Genomic DNA, 17898 nt, shown 5'->3' with positions numbered 1-17898 from the left:
CATTTAAGAAAATTTGGCTTCACAGGCTGAGCCAGTAATTTAATTGTTCAATCCTAATTGCCTCTTGCGAAGCTGGTGTTGAAGCTGTCTCATTGAATGTTGAGGTGTGGGGACATCCACAGTGCTCTTAGGGAAGTAATTCCAGGATATTGACCCAGCAACATTGAAGGAACTGTAGTATATTTCGAAGTCAAGGGATGGTGTGTGTCTTAACCAATTTCCAAGTTCTGGTGTTTCTATAATTTTGTTCTCCTTGGTCTTCCAGCTGGTAGAAATGAGTTTGGAAGGTTCTAGCCAAGAGATTTGGTGAGTTGCTGCACTGCACCTTTTAGATGATGCAAGCTTTGATGTTACTGTGCCCCAGAGGTGTGGTGAGAAAATTACTGTGGATGGGCTGCCTATCAATCTAGCTGCTTTGTCCACTGAGTGGTGGAATGCACTTTGCAAGGCGATGGACTATAAGTCCAACTTACCATCCTGCAAATAACACTAGTCTATTAAAGTTTTGAGTAATACAAAAACTTGGCCATGGTTAATAGTATATGAAGAAGTAAACTTCAGTCATGACTAAAAATTCATGAAGCATACATGTACTGTATTATTCATTGTATAAAACAGATTCCATGTAATACAGTTATTATCAAAACATAGACCAGTGAGACTCATTAAAACGTTGGGAGTTCAGGGGAAATTAAGAATAGCCCAGAGCTGAGATAATTATCTATGACTCTATTAAATGCTGAAAGGATCAACTAAATTTTTAAAAATTAATCATTTTGGCTTTACTATTTCTCTTTCAAAAATAACCTTTCCTCGTGGAGAGTGAATTTTCTTGCATTTCTCCGTGAGCTTTGGAATTTCAATGGAGGAAATATTGCATTGGTGGAGGATATAGGTGAGCAATGAAGTTTGACTTTCACTCCACTCCATAGGACGTGTAGATAATAATCACCTCTTAAAAATGGAGTTTTAAATGCAGCAAGTTTTCTGCAGGCATTGTGCATTTCAATCTAATTCCAATGCTGTACCATGCCCTTTATCCATCTTTGTTAGAAATATTTATCCATTGCCACTGTGACTAACTTTGGCTAACTTACAGCCTTGCATCTCCATGTGTTTGGCCAACAATAAAGTGACTATGGGATGAGAGTGAGGTAGAATTGTGTTGTATTGGGCTGTTAAAGAACTCACTGGTCTATTAGTAGTTCTAAATTTTTCCAATATTTATTCCATCCAAATCTCAGAATAGCAGAATACTTGGGGAAAAATGCAAATGTTAATGCTATTTTTTTAAAATACCTCTTTTATTTTGGTTTCATTTTCAGATCTGGTTTGCTTTCGTTAATGGCTTCTCAGGGCAGATTCTCTTTGAAAGATGGTGTATTGGTCTCTACAATGTTGTAAGTGTACATGCTATTTTGTACTCAGTTTATCTTGCTGATATAATGTCAGTGGTCTGATTATGATACCAGTAAATGGAGTTGCACTTCCATCTCTTTCCAAATGTATAAAAAAATTAATATTGTTAATTTTGATATATATTTTGTTGTCAACATTTTTATATTCTTAACATTGGAGACTTGACACAGTTCATAGTATTGTGTAACCTCTTCTGCTACATCCTGCATTTGATGCCCATTGGCATTCATAAAAATGCTGATATGGAGGTTGATGTTTATGTGTGTGGCCATTGTAGGTGAGGGCTGAATGACAGCATGATGGTGTATAGAGGTGGGGCCACTGAAGGTGATTAAATATATCAACATTAGGAAAGCAAGGGTTTTGTGTGGGTGCTGTCAGCTGGCAAGGGACTTGAAACATTGGAGTAAGAAACTGGGGACTAGTCAGCACAGTACATGGAATTTCACAATGACATTTATAGCTCAACACTACAGTGGCCATTTTTTGAATGAAATGCTTTGATGAATTATGAAAAGTTCTTTAAATAATATTTACAACACGTGTCAAAAATACAGCAGGGGTTGGATATTGAGCCATATGTTCATGATAACAAGCCAATTCATGTTCACAAAAAAATTATTTAAAAATGTCAACTTTGTTTATAAAGCTGATGGAAAGCTTTGGTGGTCTTGAGTTTCCAGTGAAGATAGACAAATCCCCTAGTCTTGATGGAATGCATCCCAGGGAACTGAAAGAAATGACAGAGGTTATTGTGGAAGCTTTGGTGATAATTTACCAAAATTTTCTGGACTCTGGATAGGTCTTGGCAGATTGGAAGAAGGCAAATGTCATGCCACTGTTCAAAAAAGGATGTGGGGTAGGCAAAAGGCAGGTAACTACAGGCCAGTTAGTTTAACATCTGTATTTGGGAAAATGCTTGAAACTAATCATCAAAGAAGGAATAGTGAGCCATTTGGAAAGAAATTGATCCATCAGATAGATGCAGCATGGATTCAGCAAAGGCAGGTCCTGTTTGACAAACTTACTTTAGTTATTTGAAGATATAATGAGTGCAGTGGATAGAGGGGAACAGATGAACGTTATTTACTTGGATTTCCAGAACACATTTGATAAGGTGCTGCATAACAGACTTATCCATAAGATATGGATGCATAGAGTTCGGGGTGATGTATTAACATGGATAGAGGATTGGTTAACTAATAGAAAGCAGAGAGTTGGGATACATGGGTGTTAGTCTGTTTGGCAATCAGTGGTGATTGGTGCGCCACAGGGGTCGGTGCTGGGCCCGCAAGTGTTCAAAATATACAATAACGATCTGGAGACGGGGGTTGGGGACCAAATGTAGTGTATCTTAAGTTTGCTGATAACACAAAATTGAGTAGAAAAGATAATTGTGCAGAGGATATGGGGAGTCTACAGAGAGATATAGATAGGTTAAGTGAGTGGGCAATGGTCTAGAAGATGGAGTACAATGTTGGTAAATGTGAGACCAACCACGTGCATAGTAGGGGAATTGAGAGTTAAGGGGAGAAGGCAGGTAGGTGAAGATGAGTCCATGGTCAGATCAGCCATGACCTTATTGATTGGCGGAGCAGGCTCGACGGGCCAGATGGCCGTCTTCTCCTCCTCCTATTTCTTATGTTTTTATACGTTCCAGTAAAGATTAATTTTAAAATCATGTCTGTCATTTTAATTATTTTGGTCATTGCAAGATCTCTTTTGCATTCATTTTAATGTATTATTTGATACTATTCAGTCAGTGACCTATTGGTTTAAATGGTAGAATTTATGCCAATCACGGTTTGTGCAATGGATTAGTGAAATTGCATGTATTAAACCTTGCAGCTAGATGTTCAGCCAATGTTATCAAATCTGTTTTTATTTTATGTGGTATGATTCTAATGTTAGAATTGTTTAACGAAACGATGTCTGTGTGTGCCTGTCAGATCTTCACAGCTTTGCCTCCCCTCACCTTGGGAATATTTGAGAGAACCTGTCGAAAGGAAAATATGTTGAAATATCCAGAGCTATACAAAACATCACAGAATGCACTGAACTTCAACACAAAGGTAAATAACTTGTTACACAGAACATCTATGACTTTTACTCAAAAATACCAATAATTTGTTTTAGAAAGTGTCATTAGTTATTCATTCTGCTATGAAACTCACTGAATGAAATAAAAACTAAGAGTTGAATTTTGTATGTTAAGAGTGTGAAACTGAGTTGATATGACAGTCAGCATATATGAAGAAACCAGAAGACCATAAGACAAAGGAGCAGAAGTTGGCCATTCAGCCCATCGAGTCTGCTCCACCATTTCATCATGAGCTGATCCAATCTCCCCTTTAGTCCCATTCCCCAGCCTTCTCACCATAATCGTTGATGCCCTGACTACTCAGATACCTATCAATATCTGCCTTAAATACACCTAATGGCTTGGCTTCCACTGCCGCCCGTGGCAATAAATTCCACAGATTCACCACCCTCTGGCTAAAAAATTTTTTTGCATCTCTGTTCTGAATGGGCGCCCTGCAATCCTCAAGTCATGTCCTCTCGTACTAGACTCCCCCACCATGGGAAACAACTTTTGCCACATCCACTCTGCCCATGCCTTTCAACATTCGAAATGTTTCTATGAGGTCCCCCCCCCCCCTCATTTTTCTAAACTCCAAGGAGTACAGTCCAAGAGTGGTCAAACGTTCCTCATATGTTAACCCTCTCATTTCCAGAATCATTCTAGTGAATCTTCTCTGAACCCTCTCCAATGTCAGCACATCTTTTCTTAAATAAGGAGACCAAAGCGATTCACAGTACTCCAAATGAGGTCTTACCAGTGCCTTATAGAGCCTCAACATCACATCCTGCTCCTATACTCTATTCCTCTAGAAATTAATGCCAACATTGCATTCACCTTCTTCACCACCGACTCAACCTGGAGGTTAACCTTAAGGGTATCCTGCACAAGGACTCCCAAGTCCCGTTGCATCTCAGAACTTTGAATTCTCTCCCCATTTAAATAATAGTCCTGCCCGTTTATTTCTTCTACCAAAGTGCATGACCATACAATTTCCAACATTGTATTTCATTTGCCACTTCTTTGCCCATTCTCCCAATCTATCCAAGTCCCTCTGCAGACTCTCTGTTTCTTCAGCACGAGGGTGCATTCCACCTGGTCCAAAAGATTTATCTACCCTTCGACTATTCAGCTTCCTGAGTACTTTCTCTGTCGTAATTGTGATTGCGCATATTTCTCTTCCCTGACAACCTTGAATGTCCGGTATATTGCTGATGTCTTCCTCAGTGCAGACTGATGCAAAATACTCATTCAGCTCCTCCGTCATCTCCTTATCTCCCATTACAATTTCCCCAGCATCATTTTCTATTCATCCTATGTCTACACTCACCTGTCTTTTACTCTTTATATACTTGAAAAAGCTTTTAGTATCCTCTTTGATATTATTTGCTAGCTTCCTTTCATAGTTCATCTTTTCCCTGTTAATGACCTTCTTAGTTTCCTTTTGTAAGCTTTTAAATCCTCTGTCTTCCCACTAATTTTTGCTTCCTTGTATGCCCTCTGCTTTGCTTTTACTTTGGCTTTGACTTCTCTTGTCAGCCAAGGTTGCATCCTTTTTCCATTCGAAAATTTCTTCTTCTTTGGAATATATCTGTCTGAAACAGTGGATAAGCCTAAACTTCAGTTTAGAGCAGACTTGGTTTGGAAATTCTAGGTCACAGAAATTGCTAGGATGATTTACTTGCACGTGATCTTGACAGGGGTCATAAATCACATTTGGTATCAGGGTTCATTTGACTTAAAAAGAAACTAATTGCCCGTACCCCATTTAAGCATTCCAGTGTAGCTCACTAAGAGAATCTGCTGTTTGTTAACTAGTTGACCTGGCCCCTAATTTGGGAGAAAAACTGAGCAGTCACTTTTATGGATGGAAGATCCTTCAGTCTATTTAAAAACCTGCTATTGAATACATGACAAATCAATCAGGACAAAGTATCCCTTAATGTCAGTCGTTTGTGAGAATGGAAATCTGTTTGTTGGAGCTCTAATAGAACAAATTCAACCATCAAGTATTAGTGTTTAAATCAAGCTTGGTAACATGGAGCAAAAAAGCTGAGGGAAGAACTGAGCGGGTCAGGCAGCATCTGTGGAGGCAAGAGAGGTAGTAAATGTTTTGAGTCAAGGCAATGCACAAGAATGATTCTGCCTAATGTTTTCATTCAGTTGACTGAACTGTGATACCAACTTTCTATATTAGCCTATTTTTTCATGTGCTAATGTTTTTTTAACGAGTTGAGTATGTCCAATAACATTCACAAAGTATCAAATCGTCAACCTACAGAAAACTGAGCAAATTTATTACTTTCTCCTTCAAGCCAACCATAGTGTATCTATTTGTAAAATTGCTAGTACTGTAGCACATGCAATCTTTTGACGTGAATACATCATGCACGTAATGCACAGTATCAGTCATTTTGAGATATTTATATAAACTAATATAAAATAAAGAGGCAGTTTTATTTTGGATTCGGTGTACATATTGTGTGTACTTCTAACTCCGTTTCAGAGATGAATATTTGGAATGCTGCTTTTGCTTTTCAAAAACAGGGATTTAAAAAAACACAGGAAACACCACATTAAAATTTTCCAGTGATAATTTGGTATCATTATTTTTACTGATTGTTCGTTTATGGATCAACATTATATTCACAATTACTGTGGAATATATACAACTTGCATTGAAGAATCTACCCTGTTTTACTGTAAGAGAGCTTGCCCTGTAATCAAACAAATAAAGACACGGACCTTGGTATATAGTTAACCCTTTAATACATGATCATGGAGAGCCGTTGCCTAGCGACTCCGTCAATGACAGGTTACGTCTTAAATTTATACAGTAAATTTTGGGCAATAGCCAACAGCTAAGCATACTTAGTGTTTTCAAGAAGCACTCATTAGGTATCAGCCAGGTCACAAATGTTTCCGCACGGTACACAAAATTAGAACTGCACATCCACATTCAGTTCCTCTATTAGCCAGACAGTCTCTGACAATGGTTAGCAATACCTCATTATTGGCATGATCTGTTGCTTTCTATTGTTAGCTAGCACAAGCAAGGCAGCATCTGCAACTTATCCTGTCACCCTCGTAGTACAAGCCTTGGCAATACTTTGCTCTTCATCTTGACAACAAAATTTAATTTTCTTCCACAACTTGTTATCATTATGTTGAGATTATACACTTCGAAGAGGCACGTTAGCATAGTGGTTAGCACAACGCTTTACAGTAGCAGTGACCCTGGTTCATTTCCCAACACTACCTGTAAGGAGTTTATACATCCTCCCCGTGACCACATGGGTTTCCTCTGGATGCTGTGGTTTCGTCCCACAGCGCTAAGGCTTGTTGGTCATTATAAATGATCCCATAAGTAGGGTAGGGTTAAATTGGTGGGTTGCTGTGTGGCATGGCTCAGGGTGCTGGAAGGGTCTACTCTTCACTGTATCTCAATTAACTAAATAAATAGAATGCCTACAAGATGAAGGAAAGTGCACATGGAGAAAATTAATAACTGATATTCATGCAGAGGGAGAGGTGGGCTAGAAGAGTGGTTGGCTTCAATAGATTTCCCCATGGTTCCGCCCAAGTTGACAACAAAACTATTTAGAGATAAAATTAACTACTCCAGTTTTCTGCTTGGCAGCTGAGCTGTTGGGCAAATCTATAGAACAGTAACTGTAAACAGGATCAATGAACAACAAACTGTGCAAATACAAAACGCCATGACTCTTATACCATTGCCAAGGAAGTACCATTGTCAACAGAATTAATTTTTATTTATGGAATGTAATGCTGGTAATTTACCCCTGAAGTTGATTTTGGTGAATGTCATGAAACTTTCAAAAAGTCTTTATTGTCTTATACAAAGAAACAAATTATTTGAAGCTATTTAATTAATATGCATCATGCTGAAGTGTATTTCATTTTCACAGCTTTTAAAGCTATTAAGGTATCTTCAGCATTTCTAAATACCTTGTGTCACAATATTCTACTTAGTTAATCAATTTTTATGATTTAAAATTTTTAAACGGATTTTTTTGTAAAACAGATTCTTTCTGGTGGTTCCCTGGAGTTAAACCTCTGTCTCTTAAATCGGTCTCAATTATCACTGAAGCAGCTAGCGTTAATTCTTAGCCAAAAGTACGTGGAATACTTGGGAACCTCCTGTCAGTTGTACTACAGCTTGTTGTTTTCACTCGCCCAGAAATATTAAACTGCATATCCTTGTATTGATACTGGGGAAAATTGCTGCTGTTCTTTTGTCCTGGTAGTTTATTGGCAATCATTGCATTAATTATTTTTACTAATTTTGCCCTGAGTTTGTGTGACTGACAATGTGAGTTAGTCTATCTAAACTGGACTTCAGAAATCTGTTAGAGAAGAAGAAAAGTTCCTTTACCTTCAAAAACCATCTACAAAGTTTTCAACAGCAACATAAAATGTTCAATTTTACTTTTGAGTTGTTTTAAATACTAATGTAAAAGTGAATGTTGCTTTGTTTTTTGATATTTGCATTTGTGGTGAGGTACTAGAAATCATGATGAACAGTGTATCTTTTTAACAATTCCAGTGGACACTTTGCTACTTGATTTTTAATCCATTACATTCTGCAGCTTTTCTTATATTTTGTAGATACTATCAAACTGTTCATTCGTGATCATTTTTGTACTGAAACTGAATCAATGTAAGCGAAAGGGCATTTTGATCATTTTGGGGCTGCTGAACAGAAATAGTACTGCTGTATAATTGCAGAATGCCAATGGGCAAAATATACTATGCCTTTCAAACTGGCATTTGCAGCAAATGTGATGCATAATATTTTGTAGAAATTAGTCAGATCAATACAAATACAAATCTTTAAACTTGGTACTTCCAAACGCAGACAATTGCAGCCTTAAATTTTAACTGAAATAGTAGTAAATAGATTTCACTTAATAAACATTTATCATTTTCTGCTGGAACAATCACAGAATAAGGTTTCACCAATCCAGATGGTGAGTAATTTGCAATTCCTATCAATCTACTGACTATTCAACCAATTCAAAAGTCCAGAGGCCCTCACATATCTGACTGACATCATAGTTTAACATCACTATAGGGTCTTGTACTTTTCTAGTATGTTTGGACTGATTATATCTGACAGTCTTCACCATTCAGCTCAGAAGAAATGACTATTTTGAGCTCAAAATCACTATCTTGCTCTGTTGCTTGTGTTTGGTAAAAACACTGATAGGTGATGCAGAAAGCACACTATAGAAAAGATGAAAGCATTAGTATATTGTTGCTTTTCTAATTGTATGTAGAAGTTGAATTTTTGTTTCATCCTGTTTACTAGATGGCACTTCACAGTAACAGGGGTAATAGTTTGTCACAGGTCTCAGACAGTGTTCCTATTGTCCTAATCTCTCTTTATTAGGTAATTTCTCAGTGCTGAGAGTAATTTGCTTTTATGGTAGCTCTGTGGGTTCTGAAGAGTGCAATACAAGATTTACACACTCGGCTGTCTGTGCTGCTGAGAGCTCTCTGCTGTTTGTGCTTGGGCTCCTCATGTTTCTGAGGGTGTTCTTAGATGCTGCTGCTCCATTTTGAGCAGCCATGGCTGAGAGATACTCATGAGTGAATTAAGGTATTGTGCTATTTTGATGAATCAAGAACATTTGAGTTTCCACTACCCTCTATTTTGCGCCGTGGTGGAGCTTGGAGTAGACTACTTGCTTTAAGTGTGCAGCCTCTGTCTCCTGTCATGCCTGAGTTGCTTGAGCATGGTCAAGGTTGTGGTGTTAGCCTGGAAGAAAATGCTGACATTGTTTCACTTGTCCTGCTAGTGATGCCTCTGAAGTGCTTTGAGTTACTGTAGGTTATTCATGTCTAAAGTGTACAGGAGAACTGCAGACAATAAGCTTGATATTGACTTTGTGCTCTTAGATGTCGAACACTCTTAGTTGGCCAAAGGTCATGTGGGCACACTGGAGGTGTTTGTGAAATTCATCATCGATGCACACCTTTTGCTGGTATGCAGGTTTAACGATAGAGAAACTGATCCATGCTACAGAGTTTTGAAACTCATAATGTTTTTAGAAGCAGCTGTTCTGATGCGCAAGATTACCAGTTGTCCAGGAGTAGTTACCCCAAATTTCTTAAGTCTGTTAAACTCTAAAAGCTTGGGAAGGGAGTCGAGCAGAAAATATTGAAGTTGTTCATTATCAGCAGCTAAGGACTACATTAAGATGCAGAACCAAAATCCTAATAATCTCTCAATTGTTATCTCAGCAAATTGCAAGTTGGCACAGGGTTAATAAGACCAGAGAGCTAAATACATGGCTAAAACGATTGGTAGGGGACAAATGGGATTGAATTTCTGGAACATTGACAGCAATATTAGGGAAAGAGGGAGCTGTTCTAATGGGATAGGCTCATCTGAACCTTGTGGGACCAGGGCCTTGGTGAATTGGTCAGTATGGGCAGTGCAATAGAGTAGTCAAATTGCTGCTGCTAACATTAAGGGGTTTGTGTATTCTCCCCATTACCACATGGGTTTCCTCCAGGTGCCCCGTCTCCACCCACGTTGTAAGTTGTGAGCATGCTATATTGACACCAGAACCATAGCAACATTTGCAGGCTGCCCCAGCACATCCTCTGACTGTATCGTTCATTGCAAACGACTCATTTCTCTCTGTTTTGATGTACATGTGACAAGGCTAATCTTTAAACTTAAAATCACATAATAAGGCCTTTAGATAGGGCTTTAAACTAAACAGTAGGGGAGTGCGTTTAACAGCTTGGAAAATTACTCATAAAGTCAAAGAGAAGATGAGGACAGAAGAGGTTACTGAAAGCTCCAGAATAAAGAATAAGACAAAATGTTTGTAAAGGATTAAGAATTTAACAGGCAACATGGAGGCAAAACTGAAAAGAGTGGTGAATACAGGACTGAAGGTATTATCTTTGAATACACGCAGCATACAAAATAAGCTGATCTTGTAGCACAGTTAGAAACTGACAGGCATGACACCATGGGCATCACAAACTCATGGTTGAAAGAAGATCACACCTGGCCGCATAACGTCCCAGTTTGCACATTTTATCAAAAGGACAGGCAGGTGGCTTTGTTTTCTCTAAAATCAAGTCCATAGAAAGGAGTGACTTAAGATCAGAGGATAAGGAGTCCTTGCAGGTAAGAGGATCCCTATTAGAGTTATATGCAGGCCTCTGAACAGTAGCCAGGATGTGGGGTACAAATTATAAACAGAAGATAGAAAAGACATGTAGAAATGGCTATGCTACAATAGTCATGAGGGATTTTAATATGCACGCAGATTGGGGAAAATCACATTGGTGCTGGATCCCAAGAGAAGGAATTTATAGAATGCTGTCAAACTGGCTTTTCAGAGCACCTTGTGATCAAGCCCACTAGGGAAAAGGTAATTCTGGATTAGGTGCTTGATGAATGCCGCTTTCCTGTGACAGCGCTCCATGTAGATGTGTTTAATGGTGGGGAGGGCTTTACCCATGATGAACTGGGCTATATCCACTAATATTAACGGATCAGAATCTTGAAATATGTTAAATGGAAAGATGAACAGGATTAAGAAAGAAACTGTGAAATGAAATAAGGCGGGAGAGTGGAAGGTTGCAATAAGAAAATGAGTGGAAATGGGTGCAAAAAGATAAAGAAAATAATTCTGTTTTGAAACCACGAGCAGAAATCATTTTGGCAGCTGTCTAGGCTGGTGAGATTTGGGTACATTGCAAGAATTTAAATCTCATCATTACAATGTTCATAAGTACCAACCCTAATTTTCTCCAAGTACAATCTGTATTTGCTCTGCAAGTGCAGCAATTTCCAGAAACTCTTGGGAAAATAAGAACAGAAGAAATAAGAAAATGAATGGGATCTTCGGCCTCTCATGCCTGATCTACCATTCAAAAAAAAAAGTCAGAGCTCATCTTTCATCTCAACACCACTTTCCTGCACTAGACTTGTGTTCAAATTAGTTTAATTTCTAAAAATGTCTTGAATACATTCAATGACTCATCCCTTGGGTTAAGAATTCTGACGATTCTCTACCTCAGGTCAAAGAAGTTTCTTCTAGTCTCATTCCTGAATGATCAGTAACTTAATATGAGACTGTGACCCCAGGGAAAGCATGAATTCCACAAGCTAAAAGTCCCAGAAGAATTTTATATGTTTCAATAGAATAATCTCTTGTTCATCTACACCTGAAGGTGCAGCGCCAGTCTGCTTAATTTTTTTCATGCAACAAGCCCACCATCCTGGGAATTAATTTGGTGAATACTTACCTCATTCCTATCAGAAGTAGTTTGGGATAAACCAGATCCGTGCATCACTTTCCAGATGCAAGCTCACTAGGGTTCCACATAATTGGACCAATAAGTCCATGATACCATTGCGCTCAAATCCTTTTGCAGTAGGACCAACGTACTGTTCGGCTCCCTAATTGCTTTCTATGGATGTATTATTGTTTTTGCAGGGGTAAGTAGGTGGAGTTAAAGTCATCCAGCAGCTTGTGGCAATTCACAGCACATGAACTGATGTTTTTGCCAGGAGTTGCTTGATGATTTACACATGATTCAGTAATAGTATTAACATTATTCTGCACCATTAACAGTGTTGATTGCTTTGAGGAGTGGAGTGAAGGCCAACCCTACTCGTATTTGAGCAACTAATCAAAGCACATACTTGATTATCATTCATGTTCATCATTCAGCCTAATGCTACAGGTGCTAGCTTTTTCAGAATAATGCTTTCTATAAGCCTTTGAATTGTTCATGAATTTTATTTTTATATTATAGCAGTAAAACTCAGCGAAGTCTATAGGGCAATCTCAGCTATTGAACATTTTTATCTAAAAATGTGGTTGCCAAATGATGCTTATGGAGTCTGTTTGGTATATTGCATAATAAAAGTTATCTTCTACTTGATGGTAATCACTGACAATTGCCTCTTACCAGCGACAAGTAAGAACTGTCTCTGACAAGAGGTTGGAACTATTGGTAGTTACCTTTGCGTACAACTACTGGCAGTGGCTCTTTGAGGAAGTTGCAAGATCCTTCTTGCAGGGCAGCTCTTGTGACTTTCCTTCCATGATTTGCCATTTTGAAATTGGAGATCAGCAGGTGTTTGCATCCAGCAAACACCTGATGTCCATTTCCACCACTGATCCATAACCAAATGTAGGGGCTGATCCAAAGGCCACAACTAAGAACATAAATTATTAGAACAGAATTAGGCCATTTAACCTAATGCTTAGCCTTCAGTCAGAGCTGATTTTTGTTTGCTTTCAGCACCACTCTCCCACAGTTCTCCCATAACCCTTAACACCCTGACCAATTAAGAATCTATATATCCTCTGTCTTAGTAAACCCAAAGTCTTGGCCTGCACAGCCCACTGTGGCAATCAATTACATAGATTCACAGCCCTCTGGCTGAAAAACATTGCTCCTCTCCTCAGTTTTAAAAGAACATCTTTTTATTCTGAGGCTGTGCCCTAGACTCTCGTACTAATGGAAACGTCCCCTCCATCCCCACTCTACCCAACCCTTTTAAGTATTCAATGAGATACCTCTCATCCTTCTGAGTGCAGTTAAGTACAGGCCCAGAGGCATGAAACATTTCTCATATGCTAAGCTTCCTCATATCCAGTTCCTTAGCTGTAATTGGAGCACATCTGCATTTGTTTGCATATGATAACCAACCTTCACTGAAACTCTGGTTTTAAATTTATTTAATCTTGATATATTTAAATTGTATTTAATTTATCAGTAGCACCTTAAAAACAGTTCAAATGCCTTCAGTGGCAAAGAGCTGTCAAATAAATTGACAAGGTAGCCAAGGGCAGCCTGTCGGTTCACCTGCTGAAGGCCACAAAAGGATCCTGACCTCCGGCATAACTGGTATAGGGATGGAAGTGGAATTGAGGTCACGGGAGGAGCACAGGGAGTGGGAGCATGCATGGCCCAGCCCGTAACTCTTGAATCCTTAACCAAGAACTCCCGGATTCTGATCACTTTCCAGGTGTTCATTCCTGGTCTTGAGCGGTATTCATTTTATTAAACAGAATCTCGTGTCATATGCATGAAGTGAAGAGGAGGGAAATGTTGGGTATCTGTCTCATTTTGAAAAGGTACCTTTCTTCTCCATCCTCCTCTGCACAATCTTGGAAAGGCCTAAATTGATTCAGCTTTCTCAAATTCTATAACCGCCTTGGCTTTATCCATTAAAGAAATTGTAATGTTTTGCTTTATTTTTATTTTAAAAGTAATTTTTTGCTGGTTATTTTTCAGTTAATTTTTCCAGAACCAAAAAAAAATGTACCCTGTTGAAACAGGGCTTCCAAATTGGAATTCTTGCATCTGTCAAGAGTTGTGTTGGAAAGGTGATAGTAAGGGATGAGGTGCTATATAAACATTAAGTAAGATTATTGCTGTGCACAGTGCAGTCCTTGAGGGATCAAAGACTGGGAGTTCTTACTCTTAGTACTTCTCTCAAACTGTACTGCCTTTGTACCATCAGTTGGTTTATTCATATTCTTGGTTTAGGGTGTTTAAAACATTATATTCATCCTTAAATGGAAGGAGTAGTGTTTATGTTTTTTGTCACACAACCTAGGAGTCTGATAGATGGTCAAGTGAGTAAAATAATCATTTATTGAAAATTGAATCTCTTGTTAAAAATGGAAATAGTAGCCAAGTATTTAACTAGAAAATGCCTTATTTCATTAAGTTTTCAATACACCTTTCATTGGTTCTTGTTACTTTTTTCTTAAATTATGACACTGAATTTGTTGAAGAACTTTGTCATGAGATTGTGAAAGACTATATAATGGCAGTTTTGTGGGTTTCTTATAAACTGGGGTGGATGGTTATATTTCTATCTAGAGAACAACTTTTCCTTATAGAAACTATTAAAATTCTGAAAAATTATATAACTTTCATAATAGGCACCCCAAAAGCAATGGCAGTTCGATGCCTTTGTTCCTTATCAGACCAGTATTTTACATTCCGTGCGCTTACCATTGTCTGGGGACGTGCTGCAGAAGTTCAAGTCCAGAGCAGAAAGCAAATCACTGGAGGAATTTGTATTTGACATTGACCTGTCAAATACAAGCCATACTGTACCCAACGCCTGATATCAGCACATTTGCCTATTTAGTTCAGTGTTCTGTGGAAAAGCTGTACCCACAGGTGTGCTAATCATTAAGTACCACTTTAAAGTATTGCTGTACTTTAGAAGGTTTTCCAACAATGTTTTCAAAGAGTAGTGACTAATTCCTGCCTTTCCCTTCTTTGGTCTGGTAAAAAGATCGAAGTTCAAAATGTGGATGAAACAATTGAGTAACACCAATTGAGGACATATATATTAACTAATTAGATGTACGAAGCTTCATTCTACCTTTGATAATGAATGGAAGCCAAGAGTAAGAAAAGCACTGAATTATAAATAACAATGTAAAAAATTAAACTGAATTTCAAATAAACTAATCCTGAATTGGTTGATATAATCATAACTTGTGAATTGTACATCATTTCACTACATAGTTTATATTCTGTAAATTTCAAAGTAAATTAATTTTCGAAGTACATTTATATAACCATATACTACCCTGAGTTTCACTTTCCTGCAGGAATTCACAGTAAATACAAAGAAACACACTACAATCAATGAAGAATTGCGTAATAAGACAGACAAACAAAGTGCAAAAGATAACAAGCTGCAAATACAAAAAGATAAAAATAAATAAATAAATAAATAAATAAATAAACAATAAATATCAAGAACGTGAGATAAAGAGTCCTTGAAAGTGAGTTCATGGGTTGTGGGAGCAGTTCATTGTTGGGGTCAGCACAGTTATCATCTTTGTTTCAAGGGCTTGATGACTGAGGGGCAAGAACTGTTCCTGATCCTAGCAGTGTGAATTCTGAAGCTCCTGTCCCTCCTTCCTGATAGCATCAGCGAGAAGAGAGCATGTCTGGATGGTGGGGGCCCTTGATGATGCTTTCCTGGAGCTGTGTTTAGTCTCAAGAGTCATAAATTTAAAGCAATTAGAACAGGGGACTGCCTTGTCATACACTTGTGCTGATGGTGATTGTGGAGGAGATGTTGCCAATCTGAACTGACTGGAGTATGCAAATGAGGAAATTGAGGTTCCAGGTGCACAAGAAGGTATTGGCCTAGGTCTTGGTGTTTATTGTTAAGTTTTGAGAGGGTGATGGTGTTGAATGCAGAGCTGTACTCAATAAAGAGCATCTTGATGGATGTATCTTCACTCTCTAGGTACTTCAGGGTTGAGTGAAGAACGAATGAAAGGGCATGTCAGATTTGGAGATGTTAAACCAGCTAAAATTGCAAGGATAGAAAAGTGTATTACTTCACAAAGATTTTACTAAATCCTATATCTCCTGTAAGAATCAGAAATCCTCTGTTATCAACAGGGAAAAAAATTGGGCTCATATTTTGATAATTTTATGCAACACACAGTTTCTCAGTAAATTGGGGATCGCTTTGTCAAGTACCTCCATTCCATCAGCAAAACGTGGAATTTCCCAATGGCAACCTCCTTCCCCACCCCTACCTTCTTAATCTGGCATCTTCCCCTTCCTTTCCAGTCCTGCAGGAGGGATTAAAGAGAGAGGGTGGCATTAGTAGTCAGGGAAATTGTCATAGTGGTGCCCTGTCAGAACAGTCTGAAGAACTTGTCTCATCTTTATGGGTGAAATTGAGGAATAAGAAAGGTATGACCGCATTAATGAGGATATATTATAGACGGCCCAACGGTCTGTGGGACATAGAGGAACAGATTTGTAGAAAGATCGCAGGCTGTTGCAAGGAACAGAAGGTTGTGATAGGTGATTTTCGCTTTCCACGTATTGACTGAGACTCCCACGCCATAAAAGGACTAGATGGGATATAGTTTATCAAACATGTTCAGGAAAGTTTCCTTAATCAGTCCCAATCAAAGAGTTTGCAGTACTTGATTTCCTTTTAGGGAATGAGACAGGATGGGTCACAGAACTTTTGTATAGGGGAACACTTTGCATCTAAGGATTATAATGCCATTAGGTTCAGGCTTCAATTATGGAAAAGGATAGGTCTGGTCTGTGGGTTGAGATTCTAAATTGGAGAAAGGACAATTTTGATGGTGTCAGAAAGGGACTAGCAAATGTGGATTGGGATGGGCTATCTTCCAGCAAAAGTGTACTTGGTAAGTGGGAGGTCTTCAGGAGTGAAATTTTGAGAGTATGATTGCTTGTATGTGCCTGTCAGAATAGAAGGTAAAGATAACAGGCTTAAGGAACCTTGGTGTTCAAGAGAGATTGTGAGGTCTTTCTTAAGGTAAAAAAAACCGAGGTGCATAGCTCTTGTAGGCAGGTAAGAACAAAGGAGGTGCTTATGGAGTATAAGAACACTTAAGAAAGAAATCAGGAGGGCAAGGTGAAATAGACTCCTAAGGGCTTCTCTAAGTATGTTAAGAGCAAAAGGATTGCAAGAGACAAAATTGGTCCTCTGGAAGATCAGAATGGTAATCTAGATGTGGAACCAAAAAAGATGGGGAGATCTTAAATGGATTTTTTGCACCTATATTGACTCGGGAAATGGATGGAGAAAGTGTAGAAGTGAGTTCGGGCCATGGACCATCTACAGATTACAGAGAAGGAAGTGTATACTCTCTTGAGGCATATTAGGGTAGAGAAATCCCCAGGGCCTGACAAGGTGTTCTATCAGACCCTGTGTAATGCAAGTGTAGAAATTGTAGGGCCCTAGTAGAGATATTTAAATCATCCTTAGTGACAGGTGAGGTACCAGAGAATTAGAGGCTAGCTAATGTTGCTCAGCTGTTTAAGAAAGGCTTTAAGAATAAACCAGAAATTATAGAACAGTGAGCCTGACATCAGTAGTGGGAAAGTTTTTTGAAAGGTATTCTAAGGGACCAAATATGAGTATTTGGATAAACAAGAACTGATTAGGAATAGGCAGCATGGCTTTGTCTGTGGTAGATCATATCTAACCAACCTTACAGAATTTTCCAAAAAGTTACGAGGAAAGTTGATGAAAGCAAAGCAGTGGATCTTGTCTACTTGGATTTCAGCAAGGCATTTGACAAGGTCCTGCGTGGGAGGTTGGTCAAGAAAGGTCAGTTGCTTGCCGTTCAAGATGATACAGTAAATTGGATTAGGCATTGGCTTTGTGGAAGAAGCCAGAGATTGGTAGCGGATGGTTGCTTCTCTGACTGGAGGCTGGGGACTAGTAGTGTGCTACAGGGATTGGTATCGGGTCCATTGTTGATTGTCATTTAGATCAGTGATCTGGATGATAAAGTGATCAACAAATTTGCAGATGACACCAAGATTGTGGGTGTAGTGGACAGTGAGGAAGACTATCA

The 17898-nt window shown here is 38.6% G+C and overlaps 1 protein-coding gene across 5 annotated transcripts in view; it reads left to right on the top strand.

The window, feature by feature from the left end:
* The window catches only part of atp8a1 (ATPase phospholipid transporting 8A1), a 373263-nt gene that overhangs the window by 280453 nt on the left and 74912 nt on the right, over positions 1 to 17898 (top strand). For all 5 annotated transcript variants that reach the window (XM_059989113.1, XM_059989114.1, XM_059989112.1 and 2 more), the window contains 2 exons: positions 1326 to 1400; positions 3369 to 3491. In XM_059989113.1, coding sequence (XP_059845096.1) covers positions 1326 to 1400; positions 3369 to 3491 — 198 coding nt within the window. The remainder of the gene's footprint in view (positions 1 to 1325; positions 1401 to 3368; positions 3492 to 17898) is intronic.

This window comes from Hypanus sabinus, chromosome 14, assembly GCF_030144855.1.
Source record: "Hypanus sabinus isolate sHypSab1 chromosome 14, sHypSab1.hap1, whole genome shotgun sequence".
NCBI classification, from domain to species: domain Eukaryota; kingdom Metazoa; phylum Chordata; class Chondrichthyes; order Myliobatiformes; family Dasyatidae; genus Hypanus; species Hypanus sabinus.
The sequence above is the reverse complement of the archived record's forward strand: the minus strand, read 5'-3'. Positions and strand labels throughout refer to the sequence as shown.